Source organism: Mus pahari, chromosome 13 (genome assembly GCF_900095145.1).
Source record: "Mus pahari chromosome 13, PAHARI_EIJ_v1.1, whole genome shotgun sequence".
Taxonomy (NCBI): Eukaryota; Metazoa; Chordata; class Mammalia; order Rodentia; family Muridae; genus Mus; species Mus pahari.
In genome coordinates, this window is record NC_034602.1 from 8881963 (window position 1) to 8904669 (window position 22707).

At 38.1% G+C, this 22707-nt stretch overlaps 1 protein-coding gene across 6 annotated transcripts in view; it reads right to left on the reverse strand.

Moving 5' to 3' along the window:
- The window catches only part of Wdpcp (WD repeat containing planar cell polarity effector), a 306946-nt gene that overhangs the window by 145427 nt on the left and 138812 nt on the right, over nt 1-22707 (reverse strand). For 4 of the 6 annotated variants that reach the window (XM_029545441.1, XM_029545439.1, XM_029545438.1 and 1 more), the window contains 3 exons: nt 20751-21360; nt 11516-11704; nt 8193-8409 (listed from right to left, as the gene is read on the reverse strand). In XM_029545441.1, the coding sequence (XP_029401301.1) occupies nt 8193-8409; nt 11516-11704; nt 20751-21360 (1016 nt within the window). The remainder of the gene's footprint in view (nt 1-8192; nt 8410-11515; nt 11705-20750; nt 21361-22707) is intronic. The other 2 variants (XM_021210656.2, XM_029545442.1) reach the window with 1 other exon arrangement.

The window sequence follows — 22707 nt, forward strand, 5'->3', positions numbered from 1 at the left end:
ACTTTTTAGGGTCACTTATGTATACCATCATATCATCTGCAAATAATGATATTTTGACTTCTTCCTTACCAATTTGTATCCCCTTGATCTTCTTTTGGTGTCGGATTGCAGAGCACTGTTAGAATAAAATGTGAGGCATAAAGTCATAGAGATAACTGAAATGAACAGATAACTGATTATACAGAGAATTTCTATAATCCTAGGATGATGTATGTGGCAAACAAGAGATGACAAAACATAGTAACACATCGGTCATTTAAAATGACTATTGAAAGAGTAAACAAAATATGCATTTAATTGAAATAAATAAGTACCAAGTAGGTTTTAAAAATGTTTGCAATGTAAAACTAAGAAGAAAAAAAAATAAAGATTCCATAGCAGGAGTGGGGATAAGGAAGGGGCTCCAGAGGAGGAAATTAGCAGAAGTTTTGATTACTTCCATTTTATAAAATATAAAAACAAAAATATAAAACCAAACAAAAGAGATAAATATTCTAGTAAAGCGATCAGAGAATTCACAAAATATGCAAGAATGGATCAATTAATTTACATAGGATCTACACATTTGCACCAAAAACATGAACAAGAATATGACGGTTATAGTAATATTATAAGTAATAGTCCGAAACGAGAAGATATGAGAGATGAGTGAGGGAATGCTGTATCACTCAAGTCTTTGTCGAAAGATCCATCAATGAGCTCAACCTGAACTCCAGGAGGATTTCTGATGGCTAGACAAATGTTAACATTCCTCAGGAACTTGTGAAGCTAGTTCCCCTCTACCAAAAGGAGCCATTTCCTTTACCTCTGGCAGAAGGGGCCTATGCAGCTGTGGTGCCTGTCAGCATATCATCTGGCCTCCTCCTCCATGCTCCCTTAACAGCACAAGAACTCGTTACACATTTCAGAGCCTGTGCCAGCATGCCCTTCTTACATCTAGCTCACAGTCTTCCTCCTTGTGGCTACTCATTTTCCTTATAACGATGACATTTTTGCTATAATTTCTCTATACTCCATTCCTCCTTTAAAAAATGAATGAATGATGCCTATCCACCAGGTTAAGGATTAAGAATTGAACTGTCATTTATATCTGCTTAGAGAGAGAAAATCCATTTTCTCCCATGGAGTAACACTGGGTGCATCAACCACTCCAGGGCAGGCCTTATGCTCAGGAATAGTTGACCCAACATATATTGGCCTCCACAGTTTTTTGTATGTTTTTATTTGATTATAGTTTGTTGGGTTTTGTTTTGCTTCTTTGGGTGAGTTTTGTCATTGTATTGGACTTTGTTGAGAAAGAACATAAAGTTTAGGTACTTAGGGGAAGGATCTGGAAGGACTTGGGGAAGGGAAAGAATAAGATCAAAATATACTTAAAATTAGAATTACTTTAAATGATTAAACATAAAAATATACATAGGTTTCTAAGCACTTAGTTTATCAGCTAACTCACTCACAGATGCTACAAGTGTATGTGCTGTTTTGTAGGATCTAGAACTACCATGGTCGTAAACTGAAGGCTGTCTTTCCTGCTAGGTGTAGCATTTGTCATTTGATGATGACCACTGTTGCTTATCAAAGACCTTTCTGATAAGTGAAAACATAAATTTCATGTACTGGTTTGCGATGATATATGTTTTAAATAAATACTGGAAAGGAAAAAATGGCACTTTCTGAGAAAAACTGGTTAAAGATTTAAGAACTGCAATAGCTCAAAAGTCTGAAGACATTCGAGATGAAAAGAACAGAACGTGGAAGAATCTTTCTCCAAAGGTCATGTACTATATAATCCCATTTGTGTTCCACTCTGTCAGAAAGTATGTGTGGTCATAAAAGGATGCAGGAAGGACCAGTAGATTATGGCACTGACCAGCCGCCACACTCGATGGCTTCAATCCCCAGGGCCCACAGGTACAAGGAGATGATGGAATCCCAAAGGCAGTTTTAAAGTAAAACAGTATGTGCACACATCTAGCTGTGTCTTTACTGCATTAACACTAATATGGCATGTGTCAGATGGGGGTATATTTTTGGAATATTTTGGAATATTATTTACTGGGGTGAGTAGGGCAAAGGGCACAAGAATCTCTCTGTATTATTTCTTATATTTAAAATTGTGTCCATGATTTCCTTAAATCTAAAGTTTAAATTATAAATACTGGCTCTGTTGTAACTTTGAGGGTTGCCACTATACAAAATTTAACTTCTAGCCAGGTACACTAAGAAACTTTGGGAATTTTCTTACAGTATTAGAGGTTTTTTATTCCCTGTCTGTCACTTCCCTCCCCTCCTGCCACAGAAGATCAGCATGACTATATGTGGGCTCAAACTCCCTGCCTTGCGATAGATAGCAGGCCTAAGCTGGGCTCACCTCTGCTATGTTTGGTATGTCCAAATTACCTCCTGGGGGCTGGAGAGATGGCTCAGTGATCAGAAGCACCTTTTGCTTCTCCAGAGGACCTGGGTCCAATTCCAAGCACCTACAAGGTGTCTCACGACTACCTGCAACCTCGGTTTCAGGGAATCTGACCTCCACAGGCATGAGGCACACCAGTGCTACACAGATATACATGCAGGGAAAAGGCTCGTTTACATCAAATAAAATAAATTATCTTCCCATTCCTATATGTACCCTCAACTTCTTAGACCTAGCATCAATTCCACTGACTTAGTTCTGAAGTGATTAACTACATATTACAAATAACATTTGTCTTGTCTTCTTGAGACACTCAGAAGACACACCCCCAACAACTGTAGGCCTCTGCTTCTGTTTGTTCATTTGTAACAAGGGTTTGCAAACTTTCTCTGTAAAGGGTCAGAAAGTAAATACACATTGAGGAGTACACAACCCTGTCACAACTACAACTTGAAAACAGGCATAGATGTTATGGAAACAAGTAGGCTTGGCTGCATTCCAGTGGAATTATATTTACAAAACCAGGAGGCAAGTTATAGTTAACCGACTCCGGCTTTTATATAATCAGCCTTGGCATCTGTAGTCAAGGACATGCAGTGACTTGAAATGGGGAAATACCTATTTAAACTGGGCTGTTGAAAGCATTAACAAACAGCCAACTAGCACAAATTTGAATTCAGTACCTCATAGGTATGTGGGGAATAATTTTCTGGGGGAAAACCTACTGAGGTCTCCCTGGCATGGCCAGTCTACTCAGAGCCAAGTGCTGAGTCTTGGGAGAGGCCACAGGGCAAGGGAAGATGTTGATCATGAATTTTCATGATCTGTTGTACCACATGGCAAGCACAGTTGCCAACACTGTATTATATCTTTCTAATTTTCTAAAATTTAAACACCCTCTCTATAGAAAATAATAAATTGATGAAATGACAGACATGTTAATTAACTTATTCAATTCACACTGTTCTCTATAAACATACAGAAGAGAATTAAAATAAATGTCAAAAGTTTCAAAAAAACAAAACTCCTGTAGCACATGAAGAATCCACTAGGCCTAGAATCATAATCTTTTCACCTCTTAGGACTGTCTTCCTTTGGGTAACAATTATTTCTTCCTAAAGGAAAGAGTAAACACAGATCAACATCTTTATGTCTTTAAGAAGTTCTGAATGTAGATCTGCTGAGAGAAAATGGCCTCAGGCAGACATTAGGCAACATTGTTCAGCAATGGCTTAATTCTGAGAAGCACCCTCGAATGACCTAAGATCCCCAATTGCCTAACACTGCCATAAATAAGTTTCATCATGACAAGTTTCTACTTAGTGCGCAGGATGACTATGGTTCTGAGTGTTAGAACTAGCAGACAGCACTGCTCTGCTTGTGTCTGAAGTCACACTGACTGTGTACACGCTTCCTGACTTATTACTGACATCTCCATAACTGTCCACTTGGACTTGGGAAACCTAGACCTCACTAAATAGGAAAAGCTTATCTTAGAGAACTTATGTTCGACATTACAGATGCACATGAGCCTGAAGCAAAAAGATTGTGAAGCCAAAGGAGCCTCAAAATAAAAAGAAATTTCAACTCCCAATTGTTTTCCTATTAATAGTTGAATAGACTAAAGACTTTTAAATTTTAATTAGATTTATTCATTTTCTGCATGTTTTTCCTGCCTGCATGTCTACACACCACATGGATGCTTGATTCCTGCACAGGTCAGAAGATACTGAATTCTCTGGAACTGGAGTTATCAGTAGGTGCTAGGAATGGAACCTGGACCTTCTATAAAAACACCCAAGTACTCTTTAGCAGCAAGCCATGTCTCCAGCCCTTAACTGTCTGCTTGTTTAGTTGTGTGTCTGCTTTCATTCGGACACTCTCATTTTCAAACATCACACTGAGTGGATGAGCAGCACGGATGGGCAGGGATCTCAGGCTTCACTCCAGTAGTACGTGCTAAGGTTTTATAAAACAAATGATCTTATTTTGTGCATATGCTTCTGTCTGCATGTATGCCTGTGCCCATGGAGGTCAGAAGAAGGCATCAGATCCCAAGGGTTAAGGATGGCCATGGGCCACCTGATGTGGGTGCTGAGACCTGTATGTTCTTCACCACTGTGCTGTCTGTCCTGCCCCGTGTGCTGGCTGTCCTGCCCCATGTGCTGTTTTTGTTGTTGCCGCTGCTTTGAAAAATAGAAAAAGAGGAACAAAAGGAAATAAGATTTATTTAGATTTAAAATGCATGGTTGGCTCTTTCTTCTTCCTTAACTACTAGCCTGGTTGCTGTCTCCACCAACAGAAAGATGCCCCACATTCTACTACAAATGTAAATAGGAAGGTTGGCAGAACTGACACGGGCCATCCAGCTCTAACACCACGTTGCAACTGTGATCATACATCCTCACACGTATCTCTTCCTCGTTACATCAATTTATTTTAATTTTTCATGTGGAATGGTAAAGGAAAACAAACATACTCTTACAATCCTCTACAAAACGTCACAAATATTATATCTCTATTTCTAGGCAATAAAGTCCTCTCTTTCAAAACTTAGCCTATTATTTACAAGCATTTCAAAGGCACCTGCCTTTATGTTACCATGTATTAATACCACCATATCAGAACACAGTAGCCTTATATTTGAAGAGAAAATTAATTACAAAAATCATTACCTCTCTAAAGTGTCCTGCGTCCACTTAATGAACTAGCTTCACGTGGTGCAGCTCCGGTGCAGCACTCGCTGTCATCAGCACTCACTTGCTCCTCTCCCAGGTTCTATTTGTTTATGATGAAAAGCTCTTGTTTGGTAATGACTCCCTGCTAAGTGCTCTGGAGACTGTTCAATCTCAGAGTGAAAGGTGAGTAACTACTTTCTAAGCACAATTCAGGCAAAGCTGCGTTTGCTGTTTGTAGGTGTCCTGCTGCTTAACAGGTTCTATAAGTCAGACTATTATGTCTTTAATTTTATTAAAATACTTTATTAAATGATTTATACTATCAATAGACATTTATTTATTTATTTATTTATTTATTTATTTATTTATTTATTTATTTGGTTTTTCCGAGACAGGGTTTCTCTGTGTAGCCCTGCCTGTCCTGGAACTCACTCTGTAGAACAAGCTGGCCTGGAACTCAGAAATCTGCCTGCCTCTGCCTCCCAAGTGCTGGGATTAAAGGCGTGCGCCACCACTGCCTGGATAGAAGTTTCTTCTTAAAACTCAGTAATTCTGAATACATGCAAAGAGTTTTCAAGAAAGATATGAGAAATAAAACTTACTGTTTAATTATGTTTAAACTTGGAGAAAGGCCAAGAGACACAGAAAGATGGCTGGAGAACTGCTTTCCAATAAGAACAAAACTGGAATAGTACACAAACATTTGTTTTAACCCAGACACTCACATGCTAGCACAATGTCAGCCTGTGACCTCAGACCCTGGGTGCTGGATCCCAGCAAAGAAAGCACAGCCTCCCCTCTTACCGCCCACCCGAGTCCACCCAGTGAGTGACTTCAGCTAACTCTAAGTCCAGGAGGCTCCTTTCTTCTTCCCCGAATTAAAAAATGCCCCAACGTGGCCTTAATTCTGTAGGAAGTTTTCAGAGAGTATGAAAATAATGAATAGCTAAAGCAGAAGACTTAATGCAATCCTAGCACCTCCCTCCCTCCCTCCCTTCCTTCCTTTCTTTAAGACATTTGACCAATTTGATCTCCCCTAGATAAAATTTCTCAGCAGCAGATTAAACAAAAGGATGTTTCCAATTTAGGCTATCTCACTGGTTTCTACTAACAGACATTTCTCTTTCACAAAGCCCTGTGCCACTACTATTGAAAGAGGAACTAGTAAATTCATTGTAACTGAAAGCATCCAAAATGGACACATCAGTCAGCATTCCCCAAGGGACATGTCACATGACCAAACAGAAACTTCTGAATGAAATACTGAGGACAGAAATAAGAATCACCTATCACAGAACACCGAATTTAAAACAACACTGAGGAAAAATTCCCAATCATACAAAATAGCTTCCTAGGCTAGAGGTTGTGAAAATACAAATAATCGCATTAAAGTCAGAGGCCAAACCATAGTGAGGCTACAACACAGAACACTTTCAAAGTTCTTATTCATGTTGAACTTTTTGAGCTCTTTAGGCAAGAGATTAACTCATCAATTTTCCCTAGAAATAAGAAAAACAAAACAGGAATTAAAGAGCAAAGCCCTATGTTCAAGCACATATAACTTTAACCCCAATATTTTTAGGATATGCTCATGCATGAAGACTGCTACATTTAAGATGAGGAAAGTCTCTCTTGAAATATGCTAACACCATTCAGATAAAAAGGCAAGATTCAATTACAGATAATAACTCGTGCAATATATTAACGTTTCCTGGTTTCCAAAAATATGATTTTTCTAAAGGCCTCACTGCTGTGTAGAGTTCAAAGTACCACCTTATATAGAGATAAAAGTAATTATGGAGCACAAATGTCTGTATAACAGGATACCTCCTCAAGTTCTGACCAATCTTAGTACCTCCCCACATTTTGGGACAGTTGAACATCTATCATCAGCCTATTCTTATATCAAAGACAATTCACAGTTATTTTGGAAAGTAGTATCTGAAAATTATACAACCAGTTTCAGTAAGTGATCTTTAGGAAGGAGTAAAGAGCTGTAGGAACCAGCCCAAGATCACTTGCTATTCATCTAAGTAAGCTGCTGATCACTAAGCCTGAGTTTATTACTTCATGACATAATACTCCCTTTACAAAGTTGTTCTGATAAAAAAAAAAAAGATAATATATATTAAAGTCTTTGAAAAAGACTTGCACAATGCTATAGCAAAGTACATTTTTAGTGAAATTAAAACTAAAATCAATTCCTTTATGAAATTCTTCCTTTTTGTAAACAGAATTCAAAATTCTACTATAAAATATTATATATACAGAATACAGTATATATATATGATATATATATCATATATATATATGAAAGAGGAATAGTTTTGACTAGACCCTAGTATATACCACTCATCTTAAGAAACAGAACTGGTGCACTGGGTGGCCAGGTCACCTGCAGGTCAAATTTCTTCTCATTCCAGAACACCCTTTCATACCAACCATTGACCTGATTTTAACACTAGTTTTCACAGCATCTGTGTGTCCCTAATCTTTCTATCTAGATTTTCATCTTCCTTCCATCCTCCTCTGTGAAGAGAAGTTCTTTCTCTTCAACTTCTAATATATGCTTCTCAGAGGCATATTTGACATTTTTATCAAATCATAAGCCCTATGGATGAAAGAACATTTATATATACATAAAGTAGGAAAATGAGTTACAGGGAAGTTAGCACCTACCACACTGTGTGCAAGGGCAGTGGAGAAGTCTTCTGTAGTCATGTGGAAGGAAAGCAAGCCACCGCCTGCCTCACAGCCTCAGAGCACATGCATACAGTTAGGTCACAGTCAGTTTAGACAAAAGTATTTGTTTACAGCTAGGAACAAAATTCATCAACATTTTCATATTCACTTTTTTACAGAGACAGTTTTTGCTATCACATTAAAGGGTAGAGTGTATTGCTGCTGATGAAATGGTCCTGGATAATATCCAATATTTCCTTAAAAGGAAAACAACAGATTAAATGAAGGCTAATAAAATTTGCTTTTCTTTTAAAGACAAAAATTGTCAGGAAACAGCCATATTATGGAGGAGTCTCATGAAAGATGGCTCTTTAAATGTGTCCTCCGACAGCAGGAAATGCAGAGTCGTCACTCACCTGAGCAAATGGTGGAAGAGCCTCCTGGCATACTTGCTGACCGGATCTCTATATTCCAAAATAGTTGTATCCAGAAGTGGTCTTGTTGGAGCATAGAAGGTTCCAAGGCTTGCCTCAAGCTGTGCTGTGGAATACAAACACAGCAGCACTAAGGCAAGAGACACTCCTTCAATTACAGCAGAATCCTCGTGTCTGCAGTCAGTTATGTTCTGCAAACCTGGAACAAATGTGAGCTTGTTGCAGGAAAGATGAAATTAAAATATGACAGCTGGTACAAAAACAAACCTGTGTATAAACTTTCAACGAGACAAAGCTGACAATGACTTCGAGCAACAAAAAGCTGTCACAACCGAAGAAATCAATAATGAACCAACCGTTCACCGACAATGGGTAATTAAAACAGTGACTCAGCAAAGTCGTTCAGTTTCAACTAGTATTTCCAGTAAAATAAATTTGCAGTGTGCTCAACATTAAATGTTCTCTTTAGCAGAAAGGAAAACTAACTGCCTGAATAGGGAAATAAAATCAACACAGTAGAAATGTTTTCTTAAAATATCAGTAAGGGCCAGTAGGTAAGGACATTTGCTGCCACACCGGATGAGCTGAGTTTCATTCCCAGGACCCATATGGTAGAAGGCAGATCCGACTCCCACAAGTTCTCCTTTGACCCCCAAACATTCACTATGGCCTACATACACACACACACACACACACACACACACACACACACACACACACGTGTAATTTTAAAAATTAAATAATAGAAACAAAAATTTGCCCATTGGCATAAGACCTGTGTGTGGTGCACCTTTAGAAGAACAATGGAAACTTCTACCTTGGCCTGAATCGTGCCATAAACAAGGTCCTAAGCTTTGTTCTTTCATGAAAGCAAACACCCTGGGATAGAAGATTGGAGAGAGGCTTTTGATAAATGGGGGAGGCCAGGAGATAAGAGATCAGGAAACAAGGTGCGTTTTACCAAGATACGCCAGTGGGGCTATGCTTCCTTCTGCCCACAAATACCTGGCAGCGATTTACCATATGGTGTGAGCATGAGTATGTATGAATGTACTGCAGTTCACAGCTAGATTCCTCTAATATTTATTCTTCCAACACTGGGCTGAATAAACAACTCATTATTTAGTGAAACTCCTTTAGTTGTAGGCCTATTTAGATTTGTAAGTATTAAACACCTTGTCAGAATAATTGCTGCAGGCTTGACTAAGCTTTAGTAATTTCTTTTTTATTTTTCAATCTCAAATCTAGACAGTAAAATAGGATGCATTTTGGAGGTATTTTCTTTCAAAGCAGCAGTCAATTTAGATTAAAATTGAACATAGCACTGTTATTGTGAAAACAAGCAGATTCTCCCGCCATTGCTTGTTTTCCTGACAGCATGTTTTGTACATCTGAAATGTTCAAGCCTACACGGAGCACTCGGACATCCCAGCACAGCCCCGGATTCATTAGGCTGCCCAGCTTGATATTGAAGGCAGAAATGAAGATCTCAAAGACAGACCCAACATGGCTAGAAATAACAGCACACTAGGTTTCACTAATAAAAGGACAACAAATTACCATGTCAAATTTGTTAGATTCAGATAAAATAAATCTCAACAGGGAATTCTGAGTGCTTTAGAAATGTGTTTTGTAGTTACTTGACGGAAATGCACATATCTGCTTAGCATAGATACATTTGGATAACCCTGGATATGTATAGAGTTTGTTTTAATAGCCCAATATCATAAAAGCTTTTTATTTCCCTATCTCCCAATATGATTCTTTGGGAAGAATAACCCTTTATAGGGCAAGAATCTGATAATGCCCATTTGTGTATTTCTTTATAATCTTTCTTACAAGCTAGCAACTTAATATCATAAATTCACAAAGGAGCTAACAACAGTTTCCTGAGTGAAACTCAATATTTTATCTTTCCATATTTCTTCTTTAACTGTACACTTGGGACTTGTTCCATAGAGCATATATCACTACAGACTGTCTTTGGAGGCTCTGATCTTTAGTTTTTGTTGTTACTTTTAAGTACATACTCAATCTTGAGAAGTTTATCAATATTAAGAAATAAGTATATGGGATAACTCTGTAGGCAAAATTAAAGTAATTTTTTTCTATCACCTAAAATCTTAGACTTATACTTTGTATTCTGAAAAGTACCACAGTAGGCTGTGTACTGTGGTAGACAGTTTCTTTATGTACAAACACTGCCATTTCCACAGATGAGTTTGGACTACTTCCAAAAAGTTCATTTAATTCTTAAACACATATTAGAAAGGAATTCTGGGAATTAGGCCAAGGTCCATAATATAAACTTCCTAGAGATTCATGAGCTTACTGGTCAACTACAAAATTTTATCTGAAATCTTATTATTTATTTTGGAAACGTAATAAAAATGAAGAAAGTCTATTAAAACCCAGTGAAAATACTAAGAGAAAATGTTCTCCAGTAATAGACCTGTCCTAATTTTGTTACCCTATATTATTTAGGAATACCTTCTAGTCATAATTTCCTAACATTAATAGCAAAATCAGATATGAAATAAATGTATAAATCTCAGTTGTTTTGGTATATTTTGCATCATATAAAAGAATAACAACTCATAAATACATGCTAGAGAACTTGGAGATACAGAAATTTGTTCATATCTTGTGTGCTCACTTTTTCTCAATGTTCAGCACCTCAACAATAAGCACCTTGGATTTCTATGGGCGAAATTACTGAGGAAAGATGAAGCAACCCAGCAGGCAGAGGGAAGAGCAAAGCAAGAGAGAAACTCCAAAGCCAGCTAACACGGGGAAGCCTAGGCCACAGCCCGTTCTGATACACAACTGCTGTGTGACCAGGAGAGAAAGACTGCTATTTAATGTGAGGGAGGCCTTGGCTTGGTGTTCTTTGTCTGCAATAAATGAAACTTCTGATCAAAGCTTGAAATCTGAGTTTGACTCAATTTTGGAACAATGACACTTTGAGTTTCAACACAAACCCAGGCAGAAGAGGAGTCCTCTGTGCTGACAAATACCATACAGGAAGTAGTACCATTTGGGGATAATTCTTTGATATCGTTTCAGTTTTAATATGACACTCATTCCTCAGTCTCCAATGACATAACCCAAACCAGTACAGGGGAACACCAGGGCCAAGAAGTGGGGGTGGGTGGGTAGGAGGCGGGGTATCGGGGACTTTCGAGATAGTATTTGAAATGTAAATGAAGTAAATACCTAATAAAAAATTGAAAAAAAAAAAAAGGTGACTTCGAATGTATTCCATGCATACGCAAAACCACTGACACAATATACTCAGGTCTGACCTTCTCTCTCTGGCGTGAGCCTCTGTCTAAGAAGATGGTTCACGATGGTGCTCATGCCGATCCAACACTGCTGGCCCAGGGTGTCCCAGTCCATGCTGCGCAGAATGCTGATGGCCTCACATACCTCATCGCAGTGAATGTACTGTAAGATGAGGTCTACCAGGCCCAGCTGTCCTCCTGTGAGAATACCTGTCACAAAGTAAGGGAAATACAAGGTCAAGTAACGGAAACAAGGGTATACTTTACACAAAGGAAAAAATAAACTGGGACATCAGGGGCACATTGGTTTACCCTTTAAATAGAAAATAAATCCACCTCCAATCTTGACAGATCAGGAACATTAAAATAAATAAATATATAAGTAAATAAATAAATACATAAACAAATAAATAAATAAAAGCTCAGTCAGGCATTTAGTTTTATTTATAAAAGGCTGATGGCACTTGAAACTAACAATTTTTACCCGTTATATGGCAAGCACTGTGGCTTTTAAGCACCTTTCTATTCTGTTTCTATTTACAAGGACCCAAGTTAAAGTCCCCAGAAGCCACATAAAAAGTTAGGCCCAGCAGTGCATGCCTAGAGTCCCAGTGCAGAGGAAATGAGCCCAGGATGATAATGGGGGCTTGCTAGTCAGTCCATCTAGTTGAAACGGAGATATTCAAGTTGAGAAAGAGACCAAAAAGATGAGAGCAATTGAAAAAGACTCCAGAACTGGCCTCTGGCCCCCTCAGGCATCTTATCATATACATGAATATGTAAATATATATATACAAGAGGAAAAAAGTTTAAATGCTTATTTTTTCTTCAGTAAGTATTTTATTGATTCTGGTGAGTCTATAAAAACTTAGTACAAATAATCATAAAGTTAAATGAGAAAATGCCTGTGAAATAATTTTATAAGCCATAAAATATTTCAAAATATTACTATAATTTCTTTTTATTACTGTCATCAGAATTTAACTGGAATATTTATAGGTTTCATGGTTTTTAAAATATACTAGTTCATGAGAAAGATGCTGAAATTCTTCTTGCTAACTCCAAGTTACATTAGAAAAAGAAAAAAACAAAAAACCCAATAGCCTATTTGTCCTGTATCTAACAAGATTCAGCTTGACTGGGAATCTGGGGAATCGCCCTAAGTCACTTAAGCAGTAAAACTTTACTATCCCTTTTGAGTTGGTAGAATCAACAGATGATTCTACCCAAAGATTCTACACAGGATGAGCCTGTGTCAAGCACTGCAAGACCTTGTCATAAATCAGGCAGCTCCTGACAGGAGAGGACAGTGTACAGCAGCAGCTGGGAATAGCTAGAGTCACCCTTCTCAACTCCATCAGAAGCACAAGTCTTCTACTAGCAAGAGAAAGAAGTAAGCTGTTCTGAACAAAGCTGTGGATGATCACAGTGAAATAGTTCAAAAATAAAGAATTTTTTTTTAATGGTGGTAGAGGAGACACAGGACATACAGAGAAACAAGAAATGAATGATAATAGGCTTTGCATCTGAAATTATGCAAACTAAAAAACAGGAAGACAGTTTTAAAGGGCTTAACATAAAAATAAAAATAACCTAAAATTTTAAACTCTTATAATAGAGGATTCAAAATTCATGAAGAAATAAAAAAAAGTCTTTAAATACATCTAATAATAGAGTTCTGAATAATGCAACAGGAATGGACAGAACTAAACAGGGTGGGAAGACCTCAATAGACGACTACAGCTGAGATTTCAGTCAGATCTCAAGACAAATCAAGAGGTTAGATAAACAGAAAATCTGGAAAAATATTTGAAAAACACTATCAGTGAAAACTTAACATCTAGATGTATTTTCTTGCCTTTGTTTCTTTTCTCTTTCTGTCTGTCTGTCTGTCTTCCTCTTTTCTATGACAGGTCATATAGAGTCCAGGCTAGCTTCTCCTGTAGCAGCAGATAATCTTGAACCTCTGATCCTCTCTGGCTTCTACCTCTTCTGTGCTGGGGTCACAGGTATGCACAACCAAGCCCATCCTAAATAAGCTTTATCCCTAATCCAACATTTGTAAAGCATTTCACCCAACAACAGTGCATCACATATTCTTCTTGACTACACATGGAAAGGAACCAAGCTAAAGCATCGCAGAGTAATAACATATCCTATAGTACATTTCAAACGTTTTAAATCATATGACTAGATTAGATAGATTAGATTCTCTAACATCAAGGAAACTAGATATAAAAAGCAGAGAGAAACAGCCAAATATTGAAAAAAAATGTCACCAAGTAAGATCATCACGGGAGTTAGTGCTGAGGGATGGGAGCGATGGCTCAGTGGTAGAGTGCATACTGCTCTCATGCAGAGGAACTAATTCCCTTTCCAGGTCCTACAACACACAATTTACAACTACTGATGAATGCCAGCTCCAGGAATCAAATGCCCTCTGGACTCTTTGAATACTTACAGTCATACATCCTCACACACACCCCGCACCTCCACACCCACACAGACATACTTTAAAATAAAACAATTCCTCAAAGTCTGATAGAAGTAGTTGTTGATTTTTTAAAAATAAACAACATGACTAGATTTTTTTTTTAAAAAAAAGGAAAAAAATATGGCACTAAGCATAAAAGTGTTCAACTCCAAAAGCCACCAGGGAAATAAAATTAACAATACAATACATGTTTTATAAAGGCTAAAATTGAAAAGACCATTTATGTCTAGTCTTAGTGAAAATATGGAACAACTGCTGTTTGTTTTGGTTTTGGTTTTGGTTTTGGTTTTGGTTTTGGTTTTGGTTTTGGTTTTGGTTTTTTGAGACAGGGTTTCTCTGTATAGCCCTGGCTGTCTTGGAATTCACTCTGTAGACCAGGCTGGCCTGGAACTCAGAAATCCACCTGCCTCTGCCTCCCAAGAGCTGGGATTAAAGGCGTGCGCCACCACTGCCTGGCTCATCTGCTGCTTTCATTGCTCATTGCTACTAATTTTTACAATCACTTTCTTTTAAAGTAGCACATGGCCCTGGCATGTCCATTTCTAGGGATTTTTTCCAACAGAAATGAAAATATATGTCTATATAAAGTCTTGGCCATAAAAGTACAGGTCATTTTTAGTCCTTTAGTTTAAACCTTGAGATAAAACAAATGTCCAGCAACATGTGAAAGAATAACAAAGCATTGTGGTGTGTAGGTACATAATAGCTGACTGTGAATGGAAACTGATTCACAGGTAATATGGAAGATTCTCACAGGCTAATGCAGTGTGAAAACATGTGGGCACAAGAGAATTCACTCTATAGCTGCATTTCTATGGAATTCTATAAAAAGCAAATCTTAATCTGTAACAAGAGAAATCAAAGCAGTGGTTAGCACTTGTAAGGAAGGTGGGGTCAAGTACAAAGGACTTTAGGAGAATGCTTTAGAGAGGTGAAAATGTTTTATCTCTTAACTGTGGTAGCAATCATGGGAATGTATAGATTAAACTCATTGATGAACATTTTAAGTGTGTACAGTTTATTTATGTAGATTATACTTCAATAAACCTGATACTAAAACCATTACCTTTCTAAAGTGAAGGAAGAAGATGCTGTGTGGAATAAATGTTCATTCCAAATGAACTTGGAGATGATGAAAGCCATGAGAGCTGATGGGGCATCCAATATAATCCCTACATTTCTTTTCTTTCCTTTTCAGAACTAATGGATTTCATTATGACATTTCCTTACATACTTACTTTCTGTACTTTGGTTACCTTTGCAAGCCATAGGCCTCCCATACTGCCAGTCGTAGTGGGTTGGGCTAATGTTGCTTGCATTCTAATGTTCATTTGAGTCCCCCCCCCCAGGCTCTTTGGCCCAAAGGAGAGAGTCCTCAGGTAAGACACCAAGTGTCTCGGCCCCCAGTTGATTGTGATTGGTGAATAAAGATGCCAACAGCCAATAGCTGGGTAGAAGAGAAATCAGTGGGGTTGAATTTTGGTGAGTTTAGAGAAAGGAGCAGGGGAGAAGAGAAGAAGAATGAATGTACAGGAGAGAACAAAGGAGAGCAGCCATGGGTTAGCAGAGCCAAAATGTGGCCATGTAGGCTGGCCAATCGTAGCTAAGAGCAGCCCAGATAAAGCATAGTAAGTGATAACTTTGGTTAATGGTAGAAAGTGGATTCTAATAGCATGGAGGTTAGGCAGTTGCCCAGCTATTGTGCTGCTTAACGCATATTAAAATATATGCATGTGTGTGTTTCATCCAGGAACATAATGGTTTAAGGTAGGCAGAAACCCCACACCCAGAGTTTTAAAATATATTTTTCTACATCCAGCCTTGCTGATTCCCTTTCTCCTGAATTGTCCTTTCATGTCATATATATGAGAGAAACATGCCATACTCTGTCTTTGCCTACACTGCCCTCTCTCTTCCTCCCTTGATTTCTTTTGATGCCTTCCTTTCCACCTGTGTTCCTATTTTTAAGCCGTTCCTCTTTTATTATTTGAGTATTCACTATAAGATATAGAAAACATAAACTATTTGACATTTGACACTTGACTACCATCATGTGTTGAGTAAGTTATAATACAGAAATAATTCAATGTTACTCAGCTATTTAAAAAAAATACTAAACCCAATTAGTAAAAATGACATTTATAGAAAATATTACAAAGTTTCTCAAAAAAACCTCATATACTTCTTACTTATTAGAGAAAAAAGAAATAGACACATAGACAGGCAGATAGATAGATAGATAGATAGATAGATAGATAGATAGATAGATAGATAGATAGAGATATATAGACAGACCAACACACACACACACACACACACACACACACACACACTCTCTCTCTCTCTCTCTCTCTCTCTCTCAAAACCTGGGAATTTAACATGTCACTGAGAGAAAAGATATTAGCTTTAATTTCGCTTACTCCCAGTTTTAGAGGTGAATGAGGACTCTCAAAGGTAAAATGCTTTTGATTTGGAGGTTGCACTAAACAATCATTTCATCTACTAGAATGGAGAATATAAGGAAAAAAAGTGAGTTTGGTTAAAATGATGGTTACATGTACTTTATATGAGGTGGTATTAAGCAAATCAAGGAAATGTATAGATGTGGAATCGGGAGCAATCTTGGATAGAGTCAGAGATGGGACAGTGTCTTAGTCCATGTTCTGCTACTATAACTGGGTGAATAGATTATAACTGTGCAAGTTTATTTAGTGTACAAAGTGGCAGGACAAGCAGAGAGTGAACACACAGCAAACACCCCTACCCAGTAAGTACATTAATCCATTTATGAGGGCAGAGTCCTTGTGCCCCAATTGGTTCTTAAAGACCCTGCCTCTTTACACTGTGGCAATTCAACGTCACTGTGGCTTTTGCAGATAAAATTCAAACCACAGTGCAAAGCTGAATTACAAAGAAACTTTCAACCTGAATAAAATATAACAAGAATTGAAAGTATGCCCCTGAAGAACTGCATTTCGTGAGTAGGCAGAAGACAAGTGTTAAAAAGCTGTGTTCAGAGATAGAAAAAAAATGTCCTTTGATCACGGAGGAAGTCAGCTACCATCAATTGCTGGAAAATCATCAAGGATCAAAGGTTATCACACAGGCAATCACTGGAGACCTTTCCACAAGTAGTCCCATGCGTTGCAGACACAAACCACAGTTATGGTGCTGCTGGGGCAATGAGAAGCAAAGCCAGAAACCTGTTGTCCCTGCCTCAGCAGCACCTGTGATGATGGAAGGAGTCCATCAGAAGCAGGAAAAGACTGCCGAGGAAGGTTGGTTTCTTATGAGGCAGCCTAGGCCTGTTTACCCACTGTGGAGCAAGATGCCTGAGAGGTGGGAAGGATAATGTACTGGTGCCATCTCAATAGCAGTAACAAGACAAGAGAATAGGTGTCCTAGCCCTGCATGGCACACAGGTAAGAAGTGGCAGGGAGGAGGAGGAAGGGTAATAGACAGGTAAATTCAATGCAGCGTTAATAAATTACTAGGTGAGATCTTGGGTTAAGAGATGAGCTGATGGTGTTAGATTAAAGAAATTAAATAGCAAAGAGGGCTAGAAATGGCTGTAGTTAGACTGGATGAGCTTTACAATCTCAGCATAATAACCAAGTGCCTCTCAAAACTAACCTCAGGATGTGTGTGTGGAAATTTGGGATGAGCATACCATAGTTATTCTTAATAGTATACGTATTCTTTATAGAATGCAATACTTACCTGTAGTGAGATGAATAGTAAAGCCTTTGTGTGTGGCTTTGAGTGAAATGTTTCAGCAACACTTTTGCCATGTTGGGTCAATCAGTAGAGGCCATGTTCTGAGACTATTTGAACCTTGAAGAAATGTTGTCTCCCTCCAAAGTCTGCACTTGGTGCTACATTGAGAACTTGCAGCAGCACCAACCTTGGTTCTTAGACACTCCTCTTAGCCTGGAGCTCTTAAACTTTTGATTATGGCTAGCCATGGTCAAAAGGGACTGAGATCTGCGTGTGCTGTCTGTTCTCATGGGCAGCAAGGGCAAGAGAACTTTGGCAGCTGGAACTCTCCCAGCCCCAATTAACCTTGTATAATGTTTGAATAAAGTAACTGGAGTGAGCTAGCTGGGTGTCAGTCTTTTCCAAGAAGTCTGAACCCCTCTCTGTGCTCTTTAGGAAATGAAAGCTTAGCATCTTGGTGAGCTTCTCTTTTACTTCAGCACCTATGACCAACATCAATCAATACTTCCTGGAACTCGCATCAGGAGCATGGCATTTCTACTTGCTTCCCAAGGAAAGCATGCATCTAGAAGTCTTCTTGTAACAGAGAAGATGTCCTTTTCATACCCACCATGTTGTGTGACCATTGAAAAAGACTAAGGTGGAGCACCCAACCTTAAGAATTTCCTACAGCATTATGTTGCCTGACCTGGCATCTTCCACTGCCATGTTTACATTGATAACATCCTATTTTAGATTATGATCTATGATTTGTCTCTACAATTTTAAATTGTAAACTATACTTTTCATGTCAAAATTTCCAAAGGCTAGTATAACAAGCATCTAAAAAAAAAAAAAAAAAAAAGAGCCCCATAAAACTCTCTTGGGAGAGCTGCACATGCAACTACCTGTTTACATATGCAGTCACTTGAATTATACATGAAAATGCCACATGGATGCCCAGAATCAGCTCTGTGTTAATTCAAGAAGTATATTAATTTTTGGATGTATTTAGTAGCAGATCATAAGAAAAATCTGTTCTTTAAAACTAGGTTTTCTGTTTTTTAAAAAATTGCTAGTTGGAATCTACTATTTCAAGTAATCTACTACTCCCAGGAAAGAAAATTTTATATAAATATTAATTTCATAATACATTAAAAATGGGACACAAAGTTTTTTAAAAAAAAAATTCTTAGATATTCTACATTTAGCTCTTCCAAAGAGCTAAATTGGAAGACTGTGCAGTTTCCCTGTCCTGTAAACTTAAATGAAAATAAAATTTAAATGATAAATGTCAGCTGCAGGAGTTATCACCTTTCTATCTGAATGCTTGACTTCTATTGGATAATTTTATTCCAAGAGACCTTCTTGGGAAAAAGAGGTGACAGCCAACTCATTGCCTAATTGATTTAGGAACAGTGCCCAGGGAAACAGTCCAATTAAGTTTACAAGCTGGCAATTAGCAGGAAGCCCTCTAAATCCCTACACTGAGAGCCTGTTTACTTTAGTAAGAAGGCAAATGTGCTAGAGATAGGGAGACAAAACTGTGCTTTTTGCAAAGCTGTTGTGAGGAGGCAGACAAGGGAGGGTGGAAGGAATGCTGGGTATGCATGGACAGATAGCATCCTGCTGACAGGTAACTGAGTCACTTAAAGGTGTGTGTGTGGGGAGAGAGACAGAGACAGAGACAGAGACAGAGACAGACAGAGACAGAGAGATTGTGTATGTTTTAACAGACATGGAGACTACCAAACATCCACTTTAATTAGTGTTATGTATGGAGACATACAGCTGTTAAAATGTAGCTGGGTAAAGCTAACTGGATTATCTCATAATAACAGAGATTCCAAACATTCTTGAACAATTTTAAGGTTATGAGCAGCGTCAGCAGCATTTCTCCTATGACTAGAAACATAACTGTCTTTATACGCACTCTGTCCCTCAGATTAGTCAGGTCACTTCCACTAGACTTACTTTTTCCATTCAGACCAATGTGAAAACAGAGAAGTGATCGCTGCTTGACAAACACCTGGATGCCTTTAAAATCACCCACAGCAAATCCTGAAAGGTTTTCAAATGTATTTATCTATCTTTTCAGGCACCTAATGTGTTTTAATTAAAAAAATGTTTTTTGTCAACCTAAATCCCTCAAAGAATGTTAAAGTATACAAAACTACCTATAGTAGTTCTTGTTCTTTCAGTATGACCCTGGCAATCCAGAGCTATGAAAGGCTAGTGAGCATCAGAATATTTCACTTTAAAGATCCCTACTGGAAATGTGTTTTATTGCTTTATAATTTATAAACATCAAGAAAGCTCTTTAGATACTTCTATCTAAAAGGAAAACAAACAAACAACAGGACCAAAAAGTTCCACAAAGGTCTTTAGTAAATTTTAAGTAATATCTGACTTATTTCTTTTAAACATTTGCTCTACCCAATTCTACCCTGCACAGCAACAGACATGGATAATCTAAAATAATTTTTATAGAAAGATATTATATTCTATAACACAGGCTTTCATGATGAATACAGAAGTCAATTTTAAAATTCTGATCTACCTGTTTCTTAAGGAATATTTTAGCCAATTTATTTCAGAAAACATTAGAAGTAAATGTTCAGATTTTAAAAAATACTGTGTTTGTCTACATGAGTTTATGTATACAAAATGTGTGCAGTGCCTAGAGAATCCAGAAGAGGGCATCAGATGCCCTGAAACTGTAGTTACAGGCAGTTGTGAAGCACCATGTTGGTGCTGGAACTGAACCCAGGTCCTCTGGAAGAGCAACAATCATTCTCAACCCCTGAGCCATCACTCCAGATCTAAAAGCTCACACTTTTAATCATCATTATGGACAATTAGCACAATTTCAAAAGTCTTCAATATTTAATTCTTTGCTAGCTAGAAACTGCTCCCAAGTGTTCTCAATGAACCTACAGGCAATCATTGAAAGGCAGACAGATATTCTTATGGGATTACAAGCAGAAAACCTACATGTGAAGACTAGTTTGACGTCTTAGTTATGTCACAACACAAACAAGGTACCTACCAGGCTATGTGACTTACCAAGTTTAAACAACAACACACCCAAAGGTCCTCTGTTGAACCTGAGGAAGAGGAGATCACAGATTTCTCCTCTTTTAGGCTTTTGGAAAACAACAGGAGGAGCCATCCACTGCATTTGAACAAGACTGCTTGAAACATCAAAGAACTTATTGAATTGCAGAGTCTCCTTCGGTAAGCGATCTTCTGCCAAGAGCTGGATGTTGATAGGGGACAGAGCAATATCAAGAATTTGTAGCTCCCCTTGGTTGCTGCCAACCAGAAGAATGGCGCCACTTGGGTGGCAGCTTATTAATGAAGGCCTAAGTTCAGCCTGGGCCAGGAGAGTCACACCACGGTGAGCTTCATAGAGAATTACCGAAGAGTCTTCACAGCCCACGATCAGTTTGTCTTCCGTGGAGTTCTTGCAGCAGCTGATGGCCTTCGATCTTAGTGGTATTCTGGTAACTGACACGCAATGGAGTTTGTTCCGGACAGATTCATAAATACAGCTGTCAGCCATGGGCTCCTTGTCTACACTGACGGAGCACTCCACTGTGAACACCTGATAAGGTTGTTTGGTGCCAAAGTGAACATCCAGAGGACTCCATTCTGTGCGAACGAAACTCAGAACCTGTAAGAATTGTGCCAAGTACATTAAGACAGACCTTAGTTTTGCTTCAGCTGTCAAGCACAGGACAGGTTTTTAGTTCAGAAACCACTTAAGACCTGAAACTGCACCTTAGATACCAGCAATAGCTGGAAACAGTAGTACACAGAGCTCATATAGATTTCAGCACAGCTGCAGGAATTGAACTATATGATTTTAAATTTAACACTTAGTTTTAAATAAGTCTGAAAAATCACTTAAGTTGAATATGTCTAATGATATATAAAAACTAATAAAGTGAAATTTTATTAAAATAATAAGGCTAGCAGAATATGTTTAGAAGTTAGAAAAACCTTAAAGGATTAAGTAATAATCTCTTTTATACCCACTAGCCTTACCAACTTTGAAGTGATTAATAATAAATTATTGCCTAGGTAGACAAAGATAAAATGCATTAGCACTCTATTAAGTCTTACAAAACTATTTTGCTATCATAAAAACAAGGTATGACAGATTGCTGAATAAACAGACTGTCAATAGAAATAATGGAGTGTGTTAGCTTTAAAATGAGATAAGAAACTAAAAATTAATAAATGATATATTTTAAAGCTTGTTAAAAGCATCATTAGTATAGAAAATAAAAAATTTTGTTTTATTTGCCCACAGAAACACCAAAGCAGGAGACATAAGAAAACAGGCTACTCACTCGTGTGCAAATGGTGGGCAGTCAGGAGTGGGTTGTCAGGAGTGGGAAGTCAGGAGTGGGTAGTCAGTCAGGAGTGGGCAGTCAGTCAGGAGTGGGTAGTCAGTCAGGAGTGGGCAGGCAGTCAGGAGTGGATAGTCAAGAGTGGGTATCTGACATCAGAGGTAGCCAAGTAGGGAAGATTTTCATTCCAAAACAGGGTTGATCATGGTCCAGTATTTATGTACATGTTTGTGCATGTGTGTACATTAAAACTGTATAGTAGAAAATGTTAAAAATGTAAAAATTCAGGCTAAGAAATAGCAGAAGAAACAATCAGGTAATTTTCTAAAATTTCCTAAAGAAAATGGTTTTAGCCAAGTTGAAATTAGTCTGCTTTCAGTTAAACCAGATAAAGGTTCATTATGGTGAACCTTCATTTTCATTCTTTAAAAAAAGCTAACTTTGTCAGGGAATGGTGGCACACACATATAATCCCAGATTTTGTACAGAGAAGCAGCAAGGTCAGGAGTTGAGGGTCATCCCTCAGCTACAAAACAAGTTCCTAGGGAATTCTGAAGGCACTACACACACAGACACACACAGACACACACAGACACACACAGACACACTCACACACACACACACACTCACACACACACACTCACACACACACACTCACACACACA